The sequence below is a fragment of the Geospiza fortis genome, unplaced genomic scaffold (genome assembly GCF_000277835.1).
Source record: "Geospiza fortis unplaced genomic scaffold, GeoFor_1.0 scaffold254, whole genome shotgun sequence".
NCBI classification, from domain to species: domain Eukaryota; kingdom Metazoa; phylum Chordata; class Aves; order Passeriformes; family Thraupidae; genus Geospiza; species Geospiza fortis.
Genome location: NW_005054441.1, coordinates 179,615 through 200,375, shown reverse-complemented (window position 1 = coordinate 200,375; position 20,761 = coordinate 179,615). Strand labels below are relative to the sequence as shown.

General features: G+C 43.7%; 1 protein-coding gene across 2 annotated transcripts in view; it reads right to left on the bottom strand.

The window, feature by feature from the left end:
* Window positions 1–20,755, bottom strand: part of AP3D1 (adaptor related protein complex 3 subunit delta 1) — a 42,993-nt gene extending 22,238 nt beyond the window's left edge. For both annotated transcript variants that reach the window (XM_031062192.1, XM_031062193.1), the window contains exons 1-8: window positions 20,614–20,755; window positions 7,336–7,431; window positions 6,452–6,532; window positions 5,754–5,834; window positions 3,804–3,911; window positions 3,333–3,462; window positions 1,891–2,030; window positions 1,555–1,628 (exon numbers count right to left, since the gene is read on the bottom strand). In XM_031062192.1, coding sequence (XP_030918052.1) covers window positions 1,555–1,628; window positions 1,891–2,030; window positions 3,333–3,462; window positions 3,804–3,911; window positions 5,754–5,834; window positions 6,452–6,532; window positions 7,336–7,431; window positions 20,614–20,709 — 806 coding nt within the window. In that variant the 5' untranslated portion in view covers window positions 20,710–20,755. The remainder of the gene's footprint in view (window positions 1–1,554; window positions 1,629–1,890; window positions 2,031–3,332; window positions 3,463–3,803; window positions 3,912–5,753; window positions 5,835–6,451; window positions 6,533–7,335; window positions 7,432–20,613) is intronic.
* Window positions 20,756–20,761: the final 6 nt, after the last annotated feature.

The following is a 20,761-nucleotide window of genomic DNA, read 5'->3' as shown; positions in this document are numbered from 1 at the left end:
TCACTTAAAAACTGTTGGGGGGAGGAATTTTTAAACAAATGTTTAAAAACTCAAAAATCTTCCTGGAAAAGCACCAAGTAAGAGCACTGTGACACAAGGAACACGGAAGGAAGTGGTTACTCAAACTCCAGCACCAGTCACACAATACTGAAGCAATCTTGCCCAAGAATCAAATGAAATCCTCTGCCCAAGGTCAAAAACTCATGACAAGGCAGATGGAGAAGCTCAAGTCTCTCTCCAAGCGAGTGAGTCACATCCCAGCAGCAGAGGACTGGGATGCAGGAACACACTTCCCATCCCTGGAAATCATCAACCCATTTCCAGTGCCTGATTTCACCCAAAACTCAAATTCAAGGCTGCTTGTGCCAGCTGAACACACAGAGTAGTTCTGTGGATTGCAGAGCTCCTTACAAAGCCTAAGCTGTACAAGAGGGAACCAGGAACCTGCCAAGCCCCAAAGGAGCAGGTTCCAAGCACAGGGCACACAGGGAAGGAGCACAGCTCCAGCAGCACAGTGATGCCCTGAGGGTCAGCTTGGGATGCTGAGAACCAAAACCACCATTTCTGCTCCCTGGGCACTTGGTGAGACAGCTCAGAGTGCTGTGACTCATTATGAGACCCAAAATGACTGAAAGGAGACCAAGACAAAGAGGATTCAGTCCCCACAACTCAAAATTACTGATGTGGGAGTTGAGATTGTCCATCCTCCTGCTTTTTCTGGGGGATTGCACTTATTTGTTACTGCTGACAACCTCCTGGAGGTACCTGGATGCTGCTCTGTCTGAGCCTGCCTCAAAGGAATATGAGGATGGACAGAAATCCTCTGGCTAGAGCTGCTCTCAAGGCTACACAGATATCTGCTTAAAACCTTGCTCTGTCACATGAAAAGAAACTTTTTCACCCAGCAGTTCCTGCGTAAGATCACACTTCCTCTTCATAACAAGGAGAATCCATGTATTCCCCCCAAGGCATCTATTTCCTGATTTCAGTTCAGAATAAGAACCACTACACCACCACAAACCAGCAACAGACAAGGGACAAGGAAATAACTTCAACATTATTTAATCTACATTTAGAATATATATATTGTAAGAGCCTCTTTCAAAACACATCTGAGCTGCCAAATGCATGAGAAAGGGCTTTAATATATTCCTTGTCACGCTGCTTTGGTGGGTAAGGCACTCCCAAAAGTCAGGAATCAAATGTGTGAGGTGAATAGGAGAGGCATATACACAGCTGAGCCTTTTTATACATCCTTCACAGTCATCTCTGGCTTGAAATGCAGTGAAAGGAAAGCAAATTGCTCCAATTTTCATCCATCCATTGGAGGAATTCATGCTGACAGTCAGACACCCAGAGATTTTCCTTTAAGGTATTTTACCTCACTCAGGCTTTCCAGAAACAACCCTTGTCTAAGAATCTCTCTTGATACTTGAAGCCAATATACCAAAAGTCAAGAAAAAATTATAGAATGCATCCTCACCCCAGCTACTGACCCACCCACCAGGCCCTTCCCCAGTCCTGACTGAACAAGGCAGGACCTGTCACACAAACCTGTGGATGAGGTTGGTCAGGGGCTCAATCAGTTTCTTCCCCAGTCTTGGTTCTAATGGAGTAAGAGCACCAAACTATTCAATAAGAAGAAAAGTGAGTTAATAGCTGCTTTTCAACAGCTTCAAAAGATTATGTAAATTACAGTTCACTGTATTTAAACCAAGTTATATTAACATATTTTTCTCTTTGGTTACATTCACAAACATTAGAAGATATTCCTGGTTACTTTTTATTCAGACTGAATGGTAACTATGCCTCCCAGCACGAAATCCACTTTCACACCCAAGGTAATTTAATGAGAACTCTAATCCTATAAACAAAAAGCAGAATACTTGCCAGTTTTATAATTTTAATGAGAACCCAATTATTGGTTGACGACGTCATCAGCTTGAAGAAGAGGGGAGCAAGGGAAAGGTAATTTTTGGGATTGCGTCGAGCCAGCTCACAAATCACATTTACTGCAGCAGACTGCACACCTGGGCAAAACAGGAGGGAGAAGCACAAATCTCATCAATGCCTCCATTGTAATTGAAGTTTCTGGTGCAGAACCCCCACAGTAAAAGCAGCTGAAGCTTCAGACCTGTGTGTCCAATGGTTTGGCCTCATTCCCAAGCCTGAGGCAGTAAATACAGGGATGCAAAAGCAAACTGAGAAAGGGTTTTATTTAATTCTGGCTATTTTCTAATATAGCAGCAAGCCAGGTATCTGCTTTGGTCCAGCATGAGAAAAAACAGCAAACTGCCACATCCCTGCCCTGGACTGTGGAGAGCTGGCTGTGGGACACAGACAACACAATCAATAATCAGCCACCAGAAAGTTTCCAATCCCTCCTGACTTCTCTGATACGTATTATTTTAAATGTTTAAATACAAAACAAAAATAATTCCTTAATCTAACTGGACATGTTCACTCTCTTCTCATTGCTCAGCCTGACACAGGTTGTTGTCAGTTTGGAATGTTTTAGTCTAGACAGGCTGGGTGTCCTAGCAGAGAGCAATCCTTCACTCCACAAAGCTTAACAGGCAACTTCTTCCTCTCTCTACAGGTGAGGGATTTTGCTTTCTTTAATAACATTGTCCTGCAAGATAAATATTCCATGCTCACAATAAAACAGTTGGGAAATGCAATTAAATTTCTCTCTGTAATTGCAGATACAAATCAAGTGGAGATCAAATACACACCCAGACACAGAATTCCTAAAACAAGTGTTTTGGTGCAGTGAGGGAACACCAGCACCTCCTAAAGACTGAGCAAAAATGTGAATATGATACTGAGCAATTGCAGATTTCCTGTGCTGTGGCTGACCTGCACTGACAGTACTGAGGGGCCCAAAGAGCAGTCTGGACTCAAATAAATAAAAAATACACTAAGGAATGTTAAATAATTTTAACTATGTCCACTGCAAGTCAACAGCTGCAGCTTGCTAAAAAAGCACAAGTAGTAATAAAACGAGAACCCCAAACCCTGAAATCAACTGAAATATTTTCAATAGTCAAGTTAAACAAATCACGAAACTTTAAGCTGCTTTGTCCGTTAAGGTTTAACCGTCTGATACATTTTCAGTAGCTTTGGGTTTGAAGAAATGGACATTTTAAAGAACCTGTTTTTAATACGGCAACACCCATCAAAAGTCTCCTATACTGACCTACCCTGAAACAGGAGAGTCAGTGCCCAAAAGATGATTACAGCATTTTTCATGCACTCTTTTCTCCACAAGCTCTACAAGCACATGGACCTCCACGTGTGAGAGCAGAAGGAATTCACTAAAACCCACTCACCGGGATCTGGATCTTCAAGTTTCTCTTTAAGGCGAGGAAATGCAGGACGGAGGGACTCTGGGTACTTCAAAAAAACTTTGTACATGATTAACACTGCCTTCTTCCTGATGTAAGGCTTTGTGTGAGACATCTGTGAATGAAAAAACTGCAGTCAGGCTCTGAGCACATCTGTGTTTCCAGAGCTCCTGTGCTCACACTGCTGTCACCAAAGCTCTTCCTGGGAGACTCAACTGCTTTTTGAAAACTCAGCTTTGAGGCAAGAGCAAAATACTGTTGTTTATCACCAGAACTAATGAATGTATTTCAAAGTGATCCTCTTGATCTAACTAGTCTGTAAAAGCTCCCCAGAACCCCCACAAGAATGAAGCAGCAGGTTTCACATGTATCAGTTCTAAATTTAAGATATTTACCAGATTTGAATAACTTAACATTCTATAATTATAGAAAGTTATTTCAACCTTATGAACTCACCAATGTCATGATGTCATTTGCCAAGTCCCTGGCAAGATCTGGAGTAACAAAACAGGACAAGCCAGTCAGTGCAACTCCAGTATCATACTGGTTAGGGCTACTCAGATCCTGAAAAAAGAGAAACACGCTCAAAAATTTAAGATCACACAGAATGTTAAGAAACAACTTCCTCAGACTAATTTTATTCAATCAACATAAATAAAGCAGAGCTTCTTCATGGGAATATTTATATATCAACTACTAACACCTGCTAAACTACAGCCAGCCTGGGGTTTAATAATGGGCACAAAGAACCATAATTAAACAAGAGATGGATGACTGCAACATAAAAGTAATCAGAGATATCATACCTTGGTGGTGTTTTGGGAATGGAAATAGTTTTGTAACACTCATTACTTATTACAGACATATTTAAAGTCCTAAAAAACTGGTATTAAGCACTAACCCTGCTAAGTCCAATTCCAAGTGTCATCAACTTCACTGGGAACAAGCACTCTTGGTGAGTGGTGCTCCACCTTAATCTAGTAGAGAAATGAAATTATTCTTCTCCCAAGCTGCTGGCAGCATCACACTTCCAGTCCACAAAGACAGGACACAATTTATGTGTGAGGAACACATTTATTGGTCGGGTTCCTTTGGATCTATTTGTAGTCAGTATCCTAACCAGCCCTCCATTCTCTTTCAGGTCTTTCTAAGCTTAAGTCACTCACCCATAGTAAAATTAATTTATGAGTAAGTTCAAGTATAGACTATAAATTGTGTATCAGGAAACACAAACATGAAGAGGCTGCACAGAGCATTCCCACATGGACTGCTGAATTAAGAGTCCAGATTCACATGGATACTGAAGCTGCTTCAGGAGAGCTAAACATAGTCAGGCCTTTGGGGTTCTGTGCCATTTACATCTCATTTAAAAACCTGCTGCAGGTGGTGGGAAATTAGAGTCTACTTTAAGAATAATGCAGTCTACTTCTTAAGGGGCAAAAAACTGAAATTCATCCTGGCTCTAATGTATTTTTAGAACTGATAAATCCTTCAAATTTCAAGCTTTGGATCAATGAAACATGAAAAGGCATAAAGAAAGATTTTTATCTTCTACATAAAAACTTGGGCACAAAGTGGAAGTAGCCAGTAACTGACTGAAATTCAGTAAAATAAAGAGTTCATAATAAAGACAATAGATATTCCCATTCAGCACAAAATAGTTCAAAAGATAGAGGGAAAAGCACTAGTTCTTTAGGGAAGATACTGGATAACATCCCACTGCTCTTTTTTAAGCAAGGAAAACACATTTTGGTTCCTTGTAAAAATGGTAAAAATGTAGGCAGATTTTGTACTGGATCAGTCAAGTTTTAAAGCAGTGATACTTAAAAAATGAAAGTCAAGAGCTTAAAAAATATCTGTAACTTCAAGAATAGGAAAACTACGCTGCACACCAGTAACTCCAAGTGATCAAGCTCTATGAAAATGAATGCACATGTGGGTACATGAATGCAGAACAAAACTTTCCACACTCTCTTCACCATTTTTACACCCAATTCTACCAGAGAAGTCAAAGTCTGATGTGGAATTACAGACAAAAAGATCCCACACAAGTAGAAGTGTTGTGGAGCCATGTCACTCCTGAGCCACTGCTCATTTTACTTCAGGAATGGGGACATTTTTCCTGCCTGTTACATTCTTATAAGCACTGCCTAGAGACCAGCAAAGTTATTTCTGTCCCCATTTTCTGTGCTGAACAAACACAGGGCTGGTATGAGACAGCACAGGGAGGGATGTGCACAGTTCCTGAGTGTTTCATTAATCCCTCTGCTTGTGGAATGACAGGAGACTGAAGATCAAGAATTCTACTGAACCACCTCTGTATTCCTCATGGAGAAATACTCAGTACAGATGTGAAAGTACAAGCAGGGAGAGAGTGCAAGAAGAAATGAAGAATTGAACATTTACCTTTCTGATCTGATTAGTTGTCAGCATAATGACATCAGTCCCTTCATGAAAGCACTGGGAGGCAGCCAGGTAACCAATGCGCTGGGAAAAGGCAAGGAGGAAAACAAGGTTTGTTTTTAAAGTCAATTTAGACAATGTTTAAGTGGAAACCAACTGGTGGCTTTATAAGCAATATTAAAAAGGTGAATGAGTAGGTTTTATAAGCAATATTAAAAAGGTGAATGAGTAGGTTTGTATAACACAAGAGGCATGAGAGGGGTCCCCTAGAAAAGGGGGTTTATATCAAAAAAGAGTAAGTTCAGACAAGTAATGTTCTATTGATCATTTATCTGTCTTAGGGATAATAAAACCACTTTCACCTTCTCTATTTTGTTACAACACAGTTCAGAGACCATGAAGCTGCAGAAATAAGGTAGGATTGGCTACTACAATTATTTTGTCTGTGCTGACTCCTGAGTTTCAGGTATAAAGCCCCATTAGGGAATAATTTCTTAGGAAGCAACATTCCACCATGTTTGGTGAAAAAGGTCTGCAACAGAACATAAAATAAATCTTTCAAGAAAAATTATAAAGCTATTACAGAATAAAAAATGCCTGGAACTAAGAATCTCAGGTGGTCTTCACATAAAAATACCTTTTGTGAAAAGCCAGGGTATCTGACAGCTTGGCCAGGACAGCTGCATTTACAGAGAACTCACCTTGAATGTAAACTTGGAAGCACTCATAACTTCAATAATGTTGAAAGCAGCCCAACTGATGTCGTAGCCCAGCATCTGTAACTGTGAGCAGAGAAGCCAAGATAAACTTCTCAAATAAGAGACTCAAGGAAATAGGTCAAGACATGTCCCAAAACTGAAGATGCAACAGGAGTCTGAAAATGATTCTGTAGGCATCACAGGTTTATGAGCAATGTACCACTCACCACTGCACCACTCACAGTAAGTGAAAGACATCACAAGTTTTCAACAGTTTGCATCAGTTCCAGGCTGCCCAGAGCAGCTGTGGCTGCCCCTGGATCCCTGGAAGTGCCCCAGGTCAGGCTGGACGGGGCTTGGAGCACCCTGGGACAGTGGAAGGCATCCCTGCCCATGACAGGAGGATGAGCTTTAAGGTCTCTTCAAATCCAAATCATTCTGTGATTCTACGATATGCAGTTATATAAGCATTGGTGTGATGGGTTTTATTCCTGATTTTCTTCTAATAAAAACCGTAACAGAGCCACAAAAAGAAATCTTTACCAAAATTTGTCTTCTTGTCAACAAAGGACTGAGCAAAGAGAAAAACCAGTTTCAAGTGCTCATGTCACTATGTCATAAGAACCAACCCAAATTGAAAACAATTTCTTTTAACTTGTTTGTTTTAAATTAGATTCACTTCCTGCCCCATCACAATTAAATCCAGTTGTACCAAACAGAGCAGGAACGTGCAGCCTCTGACGTCAGAGCTGGGGCAGCGATGTCCCCACAGGCTGCACTTGGAGCAGGGGAAGCAGAGCAGACACCCAGAGCCAGGGCTGGCTCCAAATCAGCAGGAAAGAACAAAATGCAGCTGCAATTCTGTGGGAGCCCAGCAAGGCACTTACATAGGTCAGTTTGCAGACTGCGTTTGCCTTCACTGCGATGTTGTCCTGCTTCAGCTCCTGCTTGATCTCGTCGATGCACTGAGAGATGTATTTTGCCTGAGGAAAACAAACAAAAATTTGAGCTCCTCCACCAGTTTCTCAAGTTCCCAGCATGTTGGTGGGGAGAAGCACCAGAACTCCATTTGCAAGCATCAATCTCACACACACACAATTTAGTAAGCACTTAACTCTGACAAAATTACTTATTAAAAAAAACCCACCACAATTCTGTTACAAAACCAAAAGTATGAGATGTTTCTTTGGTGGTTGTCCCTTCTGCCTCTCCCTCACAATTACACCACTCACTCCAAAGCTCTAGATTCAAAAATCTGCAAACATGAAGTTGCTCAATGGAGACTGAGTAGGCAGAGGTCTGCACAAAACCAGAGTTCACCATTGCTAGAGATCACTGCCTCCAGAGGGACGTCAGAGAACACCCGCTCATGACGTGACAAGGAAAAGCTGTCACACACTGCTAACAGCCCACAAATGAGAGGTGACTGATGAAAACACCCCATTTTTGGACCTGCTGCCAATGATGACACTGTGGATGTGCACCCACAACACAAAGCTTGGATGGGACACAGGTGCTTCCTGGACCCCCCCAGCCATGGAAAGCTCCATGGAAAGTCATGAACCCCCTCTCTGGTTCTCAACTTCCATAAGCCCTTTTGCCATTTACACATTTTGATAAATAACAGTTATTTCTATGAATTTCTCAGCAATTCAAAGAGCCAAATGTCACAATGTTTACATTTAAATATTGGTGCTTCACATCTTTCCAAGCAATCACATCTGTGCTTGTGGGAAGGATGTGGCAAACATGTGATTTAAAATTATCTGTACAGATTTTACTTTACAAGCAGAATTTGCTCAGCCAAAGATTCTTCCAGTTCACAATTAATTATTATTTAAGTACTGAAGGCATCTGCTACAGGAATAATGAAAATTTAAATGCAAAGAAATAATCTCTCTTTTCAAAGCCATGCATGCACCAGGGTATTTCACATTCCTAGCTGCCAGAGGAACCAGGTCAGAACCGGATTACCTAATCCCTGCCTGAATACCACCACCTTCCTCCAAAATGATATTTTCAGCACAGAAGTGTCTAGTGGCCTGACTTTAATCAACATTTTTTCCCCTTTACACTAATTTTTGTGTATTAATACAACCATTTTTTAGTCTTTTACAAATGTCCTGGAGTGACACAATGCAAGCCACAAAAGTTTGCTGCTATGGATGAAAATCAGCCCAGGGGGAAGGACTTGGGGTGTTGGTGGTGAGAGGCTCAGGCTGCCCCGGCCATGGGCACTGAGCCAGAAACCCCCCCTGTGCTGGGCTGAGCCCCCAGCGTGGGCAGCAGGGGAGGGGGGGATTCTGCCCCTCTGCCCCTGTGCTCAGGTGAGACCCCACCTGCAGAGCTGCCCCAGCCCTGGGCAACAGCAGCAGGAGGACATGGAGCTGCTGCAGCCAGGCCAGAGGAGCCACGGAGATGCTGCAAGGGCTGGAGCCCCTCTGCTCTGGAGCCAGCCTGGCACAGCTGGGGGTGCTCAGCAGACAGATGAATGAGCTTGAGGGAATTTAAGCTATTCCTAAATGCCTGTGTTTGGGATAGAAATACTATCCTTACAGTGGGAATTTTCCTGTTAAAGGAGGGCACTGTAAACACCAAACAATCCTTTCCTGTACACAGATCCCTTCTGTTCTCCTGGATACAGGTGAGTGGATTGCATCTGCCAAAACTGGAGATGGCATCACTGAACAACAGTGTCCAGGTGACTTTACCCAGAAGCAGATTTGGGATTGTAAACCATTCACCTGAGAGTGATTCAGGGCCTGACAACTCACATGGGAAGTTTAAACTCTTGAGTATAAACTAAAAAAAAAACTTCTGAGGGTAGAAAATAAATACTTCATTAAAAATGCTGAGTGACTTATACAACATGCAACTGATCCACAAATATATTGTACTTGGCCTTGAATATTTTATGCTCAGAGAAGAGCACACTGGAACAGTGTCACAGAATCCTTCATGTGTGTATCTTGTTGCCACATCCTGGGCAGCGAGGCCAGTGACGGTTCTCAAGGCAGAAGGACACTGACACAGAGGTTCTCAGTCTTTACTTCCATAACCAAAAGCCTCACTTATTTCCCACTGCATCTATCCCCACACTATTCAAACATTAGCTTAATCTTCTGGAAACCTCTTCAGTGTTGAGCACAAACCACTGTGTGAGCAGGAGAGGTGGAAAAAATAAGAGTACAGAGAAGTTCAGTAGTGCCCAGCCTGGCACAGCTGAACAAGGCTCCAGAGTCACCAGCCCCAACATCCCACAGGTAAATCCCTGCCTACCAGTTAGTCCAGCTTCTGGAAAAGCACATTACAGAACTCAGAATCAGATCTGCAACTGAAAAAAGGGATTAGAGAGAGCAGAAAGAAGTCCTTCTGAAACAGCTGTACTTCAAATCCCAAAACACTCCAAGGAATGGCAGGCACTATTTATAGAAAGCTTTACAGGATCAGCAGGTATTAACTTTTTGTTAATCCTGTGGAGTGGCACTGCCATGAATGAGCAATATGAGGAAAACTGATCTGTGCAGCCTCCCTCCTAAATCTGAAAGGCAAGCACCACACCCAGCTGGATCTGCTGCCACATCTCACACCCACAGAACTGCGAGGGAACCTGGAGGTGGGAGCAGATCCTCAGTGAAGCTCTGGCTGTGGAACCCTGACCTGGGCACAGCGCTGGGCAGGACCTGCACCAAAGCACTTCCCACTGACCCACAACCCCCACTGCAGTCCACAGCTGCTCAGGGGGGTCACACCACACAGCAAAAGGGAGAACAACCCCTTGATGCAATGAAAAAAATTCTAGTCACTCAGCAAGGCCTAAATATTTGGAAGAAAAAAGCTCTTAACATTTACATACTGACACAGCACAAAAATCTGGGTATCTTGCCCAGCACCAACTATGTCTTTGCACAAATCCTTCTAATATAGGAATTTCCTGGTGTGGTAATTAAAACCAAATACTTCCCAGGATATAAGTAGCTCTGTTTTTCCTTAAATGCTTTTGAGGTCCCATGAATCACAGAATCATTGAGGTTGGAAAAGCCCTCAAGGATCAACAAGTTCACCAGTTGTTAGTCCAGGACTGTCATGTTCGTCACTAAAATATGCCCCAAATGCCACATCCACATGGTTTTTTGAACACTTCCAGGGATGGTGACTCCACCACTGCCCTGGGCAGCCTTCTATGAAGCAATTTTTCCTAATATCCAATCTAAACCTCACCTGGTACAGCCTGAAGCAGTTTCCTCCTGTCCTGTCCCTTTGTTCCCTGCGAGCAGGGCCTGACCCCCCTGGCTGTCCCCTCCTGTCAGGAGTTGTGCAGAGCCACAAGTTCCCCCCGAGCCTCCTCTGCTCCAGGTTGAGTCCTCCCCATCACATTTGTGCTCTAGTCCCTGCTCTGGACATGCTCCAGCCCTTCAATGTCTTTCTTATCACGACCCCAGGATTCAAGAGAGGGCCTCAGCAGTGCCCAGAGTTCATTTATGCTCCCACTATTCATTACAATATCAATATATTTCTTAGCTATTAATTCCTAACTAATTCTGTGACAGTACAATTTGCAGTTTTGTGTTGATGGCTCACACATCCAGGCCAGTAGATTGAGGAGCATTTCTAAGCCCCAACATTTACAGACCTGTGGACAGTCAGATGGCTCTGAGGGGGCCAGGCAACGCTCAGGCAGCCCCTCAGGCAGTGAGGTGGGGACAGGCAGAGCCATGAGGCATAGGAACCCTCGCAGGAGGAAGGGTGGGAGCAGGGGCAGAGCTGAAGGCTCTGAGAGCAGCAGGCAAGGAGCCGAGGCTCTCTTTTATTCCTGCTAGGCTGCCAAGTGGGAAAGGAGCCTTCCCTGCCGCGGTGGAAAGGCTCCTTAATGAAATGCCATAGCAACCACTGTGGTAATTGTTCTCTCTCCCAAGGAGCATTACAGGAACATGCCTGGAGCAGCCCAGCTAAAACCCAAGTGCAGCCTGCAGATGTGAGCAGAGAGCACCCAACAGAGCTGTGGAACAGCACAGACACAACTGCATTCCTCAAAGTATGTCACCAACGAGATGCTGGAGTACTTTATGTCCATTAACAAAATACACAAGCTGTTTTTTAAAACAAGCCCTAATTCCTCAATAATTCCAAGATCTCACCTAGAAAATATGTGCATTTAAATGAATGTGAGTGGCTAAAATAAGAAAGAAGGCATCGTGAATCAAATACACAGTCTCTTTGAAATGGAAGGAGGAAGGGGAGAGTGGGTCATGGTAAGAAGCCAAAAATGCCATTTTATAGGATTTTTCATTTCCCAGCCATGTTTTTTGACTTAAATTTGAAAAACACTAAGGCTTTATTTCAAGCCAAGACAGAACTTGGGGTTTGCTGACAATTTCAGAGATGCTGACAAAAGACTTATCCTTCTCAAGCAATCAGTATATGAAGTTTAAAAAGTCACTAATCTGTACAACAATTACATTCCTAGGAAATGTGATTCTCCATGCTGTACTTGCTGTCATTACCTCACAGGAACACAGCAATGATTGGGATGGAGATCACTGCAGAAGCCTTACATTAAATTTAATCATGTAAACTACTCATTTCCAGGAGTCTTCAAGAAGCTGTATTTCATGTCAACCAAAAACCACCTTCTAAACTCAAGAGAAGGCAAACTCACGTTCCTACACCTTTGGGTTGCAGCCCAGCAAACCAAATGCACTTGATTTGAGATTCAAACCTGTCACTGCAACATCCAAGTGCTTCCATCCAGATGAAAGAGTAAAATGTCAGTGAACATTGGTCGTTATTTCTCTTGCACTTTCAGGGTTAAATACAGTGTTTTAAGGAAAGGAATTATTAACAGTGAATGCCACAAGGAGCAAGATATTTTCTGATATGTCTGAAACCATACCATAGTGAAACAGAAATGTTTGGAATACTTAGAACATAAAAATAAATAAGCACAAAATGTAACATTTCTTCTGTTTTAAGCACTACAGGATTTATCAATTTTGGTAGGACTTTGAGACGAACTTCATGAGATCACACTGAGCACAAGCACATGATGGTCTCACATGAGAGGAAGGTGCGCACTGCTGCAACCTCCTAACACAACCACAATGCTCAACACCAAAGGCACTCACACCCCAAAACACCTTGAGCTGGTGAAGGAACTTTCAGAGCTGTTCGTGCTTCAGGCAGCAGATCCCATTCACAGCACACATCAGCTGCCTCAGAAAGAAGGCTGGGAAGAAATATTTATCACTTGCCAGGCTTCTCTCAAACCCCCCAAAGCAGCACTTGATGTCAAACAGCACTGAACCAGTCAGAGAACACCTCTAGTGTTTGCAGTACCATGACAGTATGGAATGAATCAACTGAAGTAACAGACAAGGGCATTAAAGGGCAAAATGTGCTGCTTTCTACTGACTTGGGCACAGCATTAGAGATCAACACATTATATATTTATTTCCATTAAAATACTGTATTATTTAACTACTGTAGAAAAAGATATTTGAGGTAAACAACAGGATCTTTTGTTTAGGCTACTCCATGGCTGGATAGAAAGAATTCCAAGGCATGTGCTCCCACACATGCTCCTCACAAGTAACTTCACCAAAACCATGGCAAAGCAGCTGAGAACAGAACAGAGGGTCAGCAGTGAGTGGGAAGCTGCACAATGTTCATCCTGATGGGTTTGCACAGCCTGAGTCCAGCAGCACTGAGGGCTCTCAGCTGCAACAAAGGGCTCAGCAAACTGAAAGGCATTTTCAGAAAGCCAAGCTTATCTTTCACTCAGCTGTTGATAAACAGCATTGCTGTACATGTTTTAACCTGCCTTAGTTTTGTCCATGAAGCTTTCCAGGGATTTACTGGCTCATCCTGAGGAAGGCTTAAGGTCCCAGCCCAGTGTTCTGAGTGACAACATCAGAGGCACGAGGTTCTGCTGGTTCATTTGCAGCAGACTTCTAGATTATTTATTAGAAACACGATGCATTACCCACTGCCCCCTTGTCTGGTACAAGCACAGGGACATCACAAGACTCCTTGGCCAAACAACACAGAGGAAGGAATGCAAAAAGTAGGTTTACAGTTTTTTCTTTTGTTAATGTTTGCTGAAGTTACACACACCAACTGAAATCTGGAATGATCCAGGCACACATCCATCCTAAAGTGACTCATAAGCCAATTAAAACCTTTGAACCTTATTCTAAAAAATCAGAGAAGTGCTATCTATGCACCAATTTCAGGGCAGATAACCAACTCCAGACCAGCCATTACAGCCCCTTAAGGCACCACAGAAAAACACACAGGATCTTCTGAACAGGTTTGTAACACAAAGATTGGGTTGCAGGAAAGAAACAGCTGTAGAGTTGCAGCTGCTTGTCCAAAGTGACTCCAAGCACCTGCAGTGTCCCTCCAAGCACTGGGGTGTTCTGGCAGTCTCCCATGGACAGCTCCTCTTTGGTGGTTTACCCAAAGACAATTCAGGATTTCACACTGAAATGCTCACAGAAGGGCAGTGATGCAGGAAGCTGGAGCTACATGAGCCATTCTGGCCCCCTCCCAGGTGAGCAAGGCCAAGATCACTGCTGGCAATCAGCAAGCCCCAACACCAGTAAATCAGTAAGCAGGCAGCAGCAGCAAGGGTCTAGAGATGTCCCTTAATTACCTCCAGTCTGATCAGCCACTTACTATAAGCACATCTCCAGTCTGATCACAGTATTTGTTAATTTAATTGCGCAGCAATTAAACAATCCTCAGGGGTCTGGGCTGTCTAAGCCATATCCGAGCAGACAACTTTTAAGCCTGGAGAGATGTGTCACATAAAAGTGTTCATCCTTGCAAATACAAGATGTACCCAAAGTTTTATTTTTACATCACTATGTAAAAAGCTATGCAAGTGTTTTTACAGTAGATTTTTCAGCTTGCTTGTTCCAGACATCTCTGTGCAGTTTCAGGCTCTGATAAAGGCAGGCTTCATCAAAGCACGTGCTTTGCTGGATGCAGAAGAAGCAGTCACTTCCTCCTGGGAAACTAAAGTAGCTATTGTTGCTGAGACTCAGATGACTGAAGTAGTTCAGGGAGAAACCAAAAAAAGATGCTTAATGACATATTAATACCAAATAAAAATGTAACACTGAAAGTACTACAAAGCTCTAACACTGATTCATGCACAGCTGTGAGTACTGTGCAGTTATGGAAAGGTAAGGAGGACAATGAAAAAGATGGTTCATGGCCACTTCTGACTTCTTAAATTCAGCACAAATATTTGTGTAATTAAAGTAAGTTTGTTCACCTCCTCCCTGCTGTACAATCACACCACTCACACTAAACAAACATCCAGTCTCAAGGCTGAAGCTGATTAACACAGTGATCCACTTGGGGCAATATATTTTATACAGCTTTGCCATAGATTGAGCCAACCAGAAGACAGTTTCAACATTCCCACATTGACACCTCCCTCCATTTATACAGCTTCCAACATGGGGACTTCTCAGCAGAAGTTGTCAGGTTTGAACACCAGGTCATCATGGAAATAACAACAAAAAAGAAAAAGCTAATACAAAAACCAGCACTCAGCTATGAGGTTTACAAACTGACTGCTCAGTCTGCTGGACAATGATTGAGGGGGAGGTTGGTAGGAACCAAACATTTCAAATACCCAGTTACACTAAGGATTCAACAGGGCTCACTTATTTCAGTTACTTTGAACATGTGCTTCTTATTTTAAAAACCCTCAATCACCTTTCTGAGCTACTAAAACTACCGCCAACAATGTTATTTCCTGCAGTTTTTACTCTATTCTAATATTTTTATGCTTCCTGACACCTGGATTTTAGCAGACTCCCCCCTCAGATGATGAAGCACTTCAATTTCTCACTGTGAATGATCAGCAGTTTTTAATAACCTAATGAACACAAATGCTGCCTTGTAACCAGTCCCATGACTTGGTTCTTTCTGGTGCCTGTCATGTAACGCTGCCCTCCACAGGGCACCAGGAACAGGATGTACTCCCAAGAACACTTCCAAGTGAAAAACCTAAAGGTGCTGTCTGTACACAAACACCATCACTAACCCACACTGTGGAGGAAGAGGTTTTAAGCCACTTTCATAGACACTGATGGAAAGAAACCACAAAAAAAAATTTTGCACTCAGCAGCAGGACAAAGATCTGCAACAAAAAGCACCAAATAAACAACTCTTTGATGTTGATCACAGTGCAGAAATGTAATCTGTATCCATATTTTACTTTGATTTCTCTGGCTGTTTTTCCCCTGGCCTCACTAAAGGAACAGTGGATGGTCACTCCATTTCCTAGGTACCGGACAGCTCTTCCTCTCCCCTGGCCCTGCCTAGGCACAATATTTACTTCCACATGTGCCAGCACAGATCTGTCTGCAGCATTTCAAACCCTCAGCAGAGGCAGCTATAAAACGATCAGGACTGGGAACAAAGCTATTATCCCCACTTATGCCACAGTCAATTAAGTAATATTTAATACAGGAGAAAGCAAGAAGCTAATGAAAGGCAGCACTAATGCAAAGCCTCAGCTGCTCCTGCCTGTAATCACAGGAGAACACTGCCCACATCTTGGCTCGTGTGCCATGCCCCAGGCCCTCTGTGTCCATGACACAGCAGGTAAGGCAGGACGCTCACACTGGGCCCTGCAGGCCAGTCCCAGACTGGTTTCTCACCAAGTGGTGTGAGGTCCTTATCCAACCCTCTTTGTGTATTGTTTCTACTTCCGACTTTGTCTTTTGCAGTGATTCACACACACGAAGAATTAACAATAGCAACTGTAGATGCACTTGGAAGTGGGTGGAATAATGAGCTGCCTTCAAAGATACCACCACGTATATGACACACAGTAACTGATGGAGCAGCAGCGCCTGAAAGAGCTGTCTGTCATCAATGAACTGCACTGCCCGGCAGTCGGTCTGTTCTGTCAGGCACCAACAAGCTGTTTAGCAGTCCTCAAAATTCCCTGATTATGTTCCATCCCACATCCTTTACCATCAAATACCAATACTGCACCAGCGGCTGAGGCCAGGCTGTCAGAAGCCACAGCATGAGGAGGCCTTGAGCCTCACTCAGGACAGGCCGAGCCCAGAAGAGTTTTGGGATGTGAAAAGATGCCTCAAAATTCCCCACATAATTTCATCTGAAAATGTGTCAGAAGAGGCTTGAAATCAGCAGTGGAACACAGCAGTCCTTTATTTAGAGGAAAAAGCTTTTATAACAATACAAGTGCCCTGTCCTCAGGTAACACTCAGTAAGCAGCAAGAAGCCACTGGCAGGTTGGAAAGCCTGGCCTGACAGTAAATCAGACATTTCACAGCATGACACACAATGCTGCTCCCATTTAGCATTATATTAGTAACTGAAGTTTTTTCCCAACCAGCAGCACCGAGTGCTCCTTTCACGCTTCTGAAACAGCTGAAGTGTAAACCAGCAATGAGATACCTATCACCCAACACCAGAGACAGGAAAAGGCGAATTTCTCAATATGATTTTTCCTGAAAGTATCAATTACCAAAACCACGAAGACACACACAGCAGAGTCTCTGAGAAAAGGGGGGGACAACCTCATGGTATAAGAGAAGTGTACAGATATTTAGTACAGGACTTTTTGAAATCCCTTCTCTCTCCTCAAGTGTCCCGCAGTAAATCAAAGACACCTAAAACAGAGGGCTGCTGTCTGAATGAGCTAAGCACACTCATTAATACCTGTTTCTATTACTTAATAATTTCAGTTTTCTAAAGGAACATCTCACATCAGCATCTGACACGACCTTCCTTATTGGGAAAAACAAACTTTTAACTGTGAATGAAAAACACTGTGCAAGGGCCAAACAGCATCAAAGAAATATCCTGTCCCTTACTGTACATTTAGGAGAACAGATAATTTATCAGTTTGGACTATCTTGGCAAAAATCCAGTATATTTTAACAGCCTGTGGTACAAGGCATTCCTCCTCTGAGCATGCTGTGGAGCAGATCCTGAAGCAGCAGGCACAAAGTAGGAGAAGTTACTCCATGGAATACAAAACTACCTAATAACTGCTGAAAAACACCACTTCCATTAGGAAAGCATCCCTTTTCCAAATGAAAGGGAGAGAATGAGGTATTGGAAGTGAAAAGTCAGGAAAACGCAGTAGGATCAAGTCTGGCTTTGAACTGGAGCTGGGAAACACCACAGGAATGAAAGCATCTGTTGGAAAGTAAACACAACGTGTCAGAGCTGGGAGGGAGCTAATGCTGCTCTGCCACCTCATTCCTTGCACACAGCACTGACCCTGCAGCAGGAGCAGCAGCTCCAGCACTCCCCAGAACACCAGAAATGGGCACAGGGAGTGTGCACAGAGCAGGGACTGCATTAACTGGCTCCCCTCTCCTGCCTCACATCCTTAGGGGAGTCCATCCCTTCAATTCCAGTGTTTAAACTCAAAATAAATGGGTCACACAATGGAAATGCCTCTGACAGGGAATTAACACACTGCACTCGAGGGCCAGGCAGCCTCCAGCACTCTCAGCTCCTCTAATGAGCTGAGGAGCACAAAACTCATCAGTGAAGAGATGTGGCCTGCTCTGACCTCAGGACACACCCTGGGGTGTGAGATTTAGGCTCACAGCAAATCAGGAAGAACACAAACCCACCAAGCAAGAAGACAGTGGGGCTGTCAAAGAGCTGCACTGAGAAACCCACTGTGAACTGCGGTGTCAAGCACTTGTACAGCCTCGACTGGCTGTGAAATACCAAATATGCTCACGTGGTACCTGCAAAGAAGGGGAAAGGAATAAAATTTTCCATCTCAGAGATCTACCAGGAGAGACTGCCCAGAGACATGAGGGAATAAGTGATGGCAGATTTTTCCATGTGATTAAATTCCAAAACACAAAACCCAAGACATGGAAATAAACTAACCTCCTGCTTTGAAAAAGCACAAGTAAATCAGAAGTCCAAACAACAATCTTGCTTTCATTTCTCTTCATATCATTGCTATTTAACAACCACAGTAGCTCCTTCCCAGAGACAACTCTTCCTGGAGAAACTCCTGTTGAGCCAAGACCAATAGCCAATATCCTCCCCACTAAAGCACACTGTTTGTTTTAAACAAATTTGCTTTTCCGAACAGGATAGAGTGTCTGTCTTAGGCTTAAACACTTATCTTGAGACTCACAAACGTTGGTTGAACTACAGCACTGGAGCAACATTCAACAGATACAATGAACAATGGAAACACTGCAGGGAAAAGAGGAAGAACTTCTGCAGCTGGTTCCTCTAAAACAGCATTCTGATTTTGTAACATCACCTGAAAATTAGCCAATGTCCCTGGCCACTGCCTGGGAAGCACTGAATCCACACCCAAAAGCTCAACAGCCGGTTTACAGCTCTCCCCAGCTGAGCCAGGAAAAGGCACAGTCCTGTGCTGTTTGCAGCCACTCTCTGGAATGAAGAGAAATGTTTGAAGGATTCCCAAACACACATGTTTTACCAGAGCAATGTCTTAATCAGCTGAACACATCCTGGTCTGGGTTTTAATTTTTGTTCTGCTTGTGAGGCTATAAAAAGGAATTATCCCTGTAGTTATCCATTTCAAAATCTCACCATTTGCATTCCAAACAAGAGTTTAAAATCCCATCATGCTGCAGCCCAGCTGCTCTGAGACAACATATTGCTCTGACCTCACTGAATCCCAGAGTGTGCACAAACCCCAGTAACAGCTTCCTACAAGTACACAGAGCCCTACAAAACTGTCCAAGGAGTGTTTTTTCCTAACTCCAAAGAGCATCAAAGCCAATGCATTTCAACCATTTCTTGTCACAGATTAGAACAAGCTCGGTGTCGTTCTTAATTCTCTTATGAAGCTGTTTGTCACAAAATTATTTTAGAAAGAACATTCAATTCTTCTCAAAGAACTGGTGCCACAAAGGCCTGGACCTTCACCAAAGGGATCCTCAGGGCTTTGACAGCTGATGAAACACTTTCTGTCCTATGCACAAAGGAATAAAGCAGATTTACTAAAAGCAGCATAACACATTGGAGGGGCTCCATAAGAATACTGCTCACCAGGTCCTGCTCTGGTAGAACACACTAAGCTCATAAATACCATATAAATTTGCTGTTGCTACTTCGTGGTGTTTCCCACATTTTTCAGGGCACTGCACAGCAGCTCTGCCTTCCTCTGCCACCAAACCAATACCATAAATCTAACATCCTGGTGGGTCCCTTCCAACTCAGCCTATTCTGTTAAAAACAGAAATTTCCCAGGTATGCTCACTACCAAACAACCCCTTGTCCTGTGCACAAGGGGCTTCACAGAGATTTTGGAAGTTGTATTTCGTGTTTCAGTTCAATAGCAGCAGCAAGGAAGATCAGTTTTCCCAGTAAAGTTCTCCATTTAGTTACATGTTTACAACTTTGCAGCTTTTGATAGCTGATAGTGACTGCACAGCCACCCCCAACACACCAGCAAAGCCCAGCTGTTAGACCAACACTAGGAAAGCTTCTCAGGCTTCACGAGTTACTTGAAGATGAACAGAAATGACATTGGGGCCCGTTACTTCTCAATTACCATGTGACACTTCACTGTGGAGTCTCACATAACACGTTCTTGATGACTAATTATTTCACCTATACTAATTTCCTGATCACGTGCCTCTCACACAAGAGTGGATAACAGGCCAACACGGAGAACTGATTGCTGCCTAGAAAAGCTCTGAGAGAAGGACATTTTAGTCAGGAGATACTAAACGTGAAGGGTCTGAAAGCTGAATTAGGAGCTTACTTCTCCTGTATAACAGCTTCAGGGTGAAGAATACCTAGCTGACTACAGCACGTGACTGAAGGGCTGGAGAGGAAGGAATTCCTCTATATTATCCCTCTGTAATAATCACGTACACATTTGCGTGTATATATACTTCTATATATCTTCATATGTATATCACAGATCTCAACACCACAACACGCTGAATGGAAAGATGAGCACCAAGCATGACCCTCCCTTATTAACTCTCCTGCTCTCACCCAGCCTGTCCCTCCTGCCCCACACCCCAGCGTCACCTTCCTCGTTCTGACTCCCGCTTCCCCCTTCCCAAGCCAACATTCCCTTCCCAGCCCCGGCCCCAGCGGCCAGCGGTGACATCCCCGTGCCGGAGCGCGGGGAAGGCTCCCCTCACCTCATCCTCCTTGTGATTGCGGATGCCGCGCACCAGGTCCTGCAGGTTCTTGTCAAACATACGGTCGATGCTGCCCTTCACCATCTTCAGCGCCATGGCGGCGGCGGCGGCGGGGCCTGCGCCGGGCTGAGGGGCCGGGCCCGGCCGG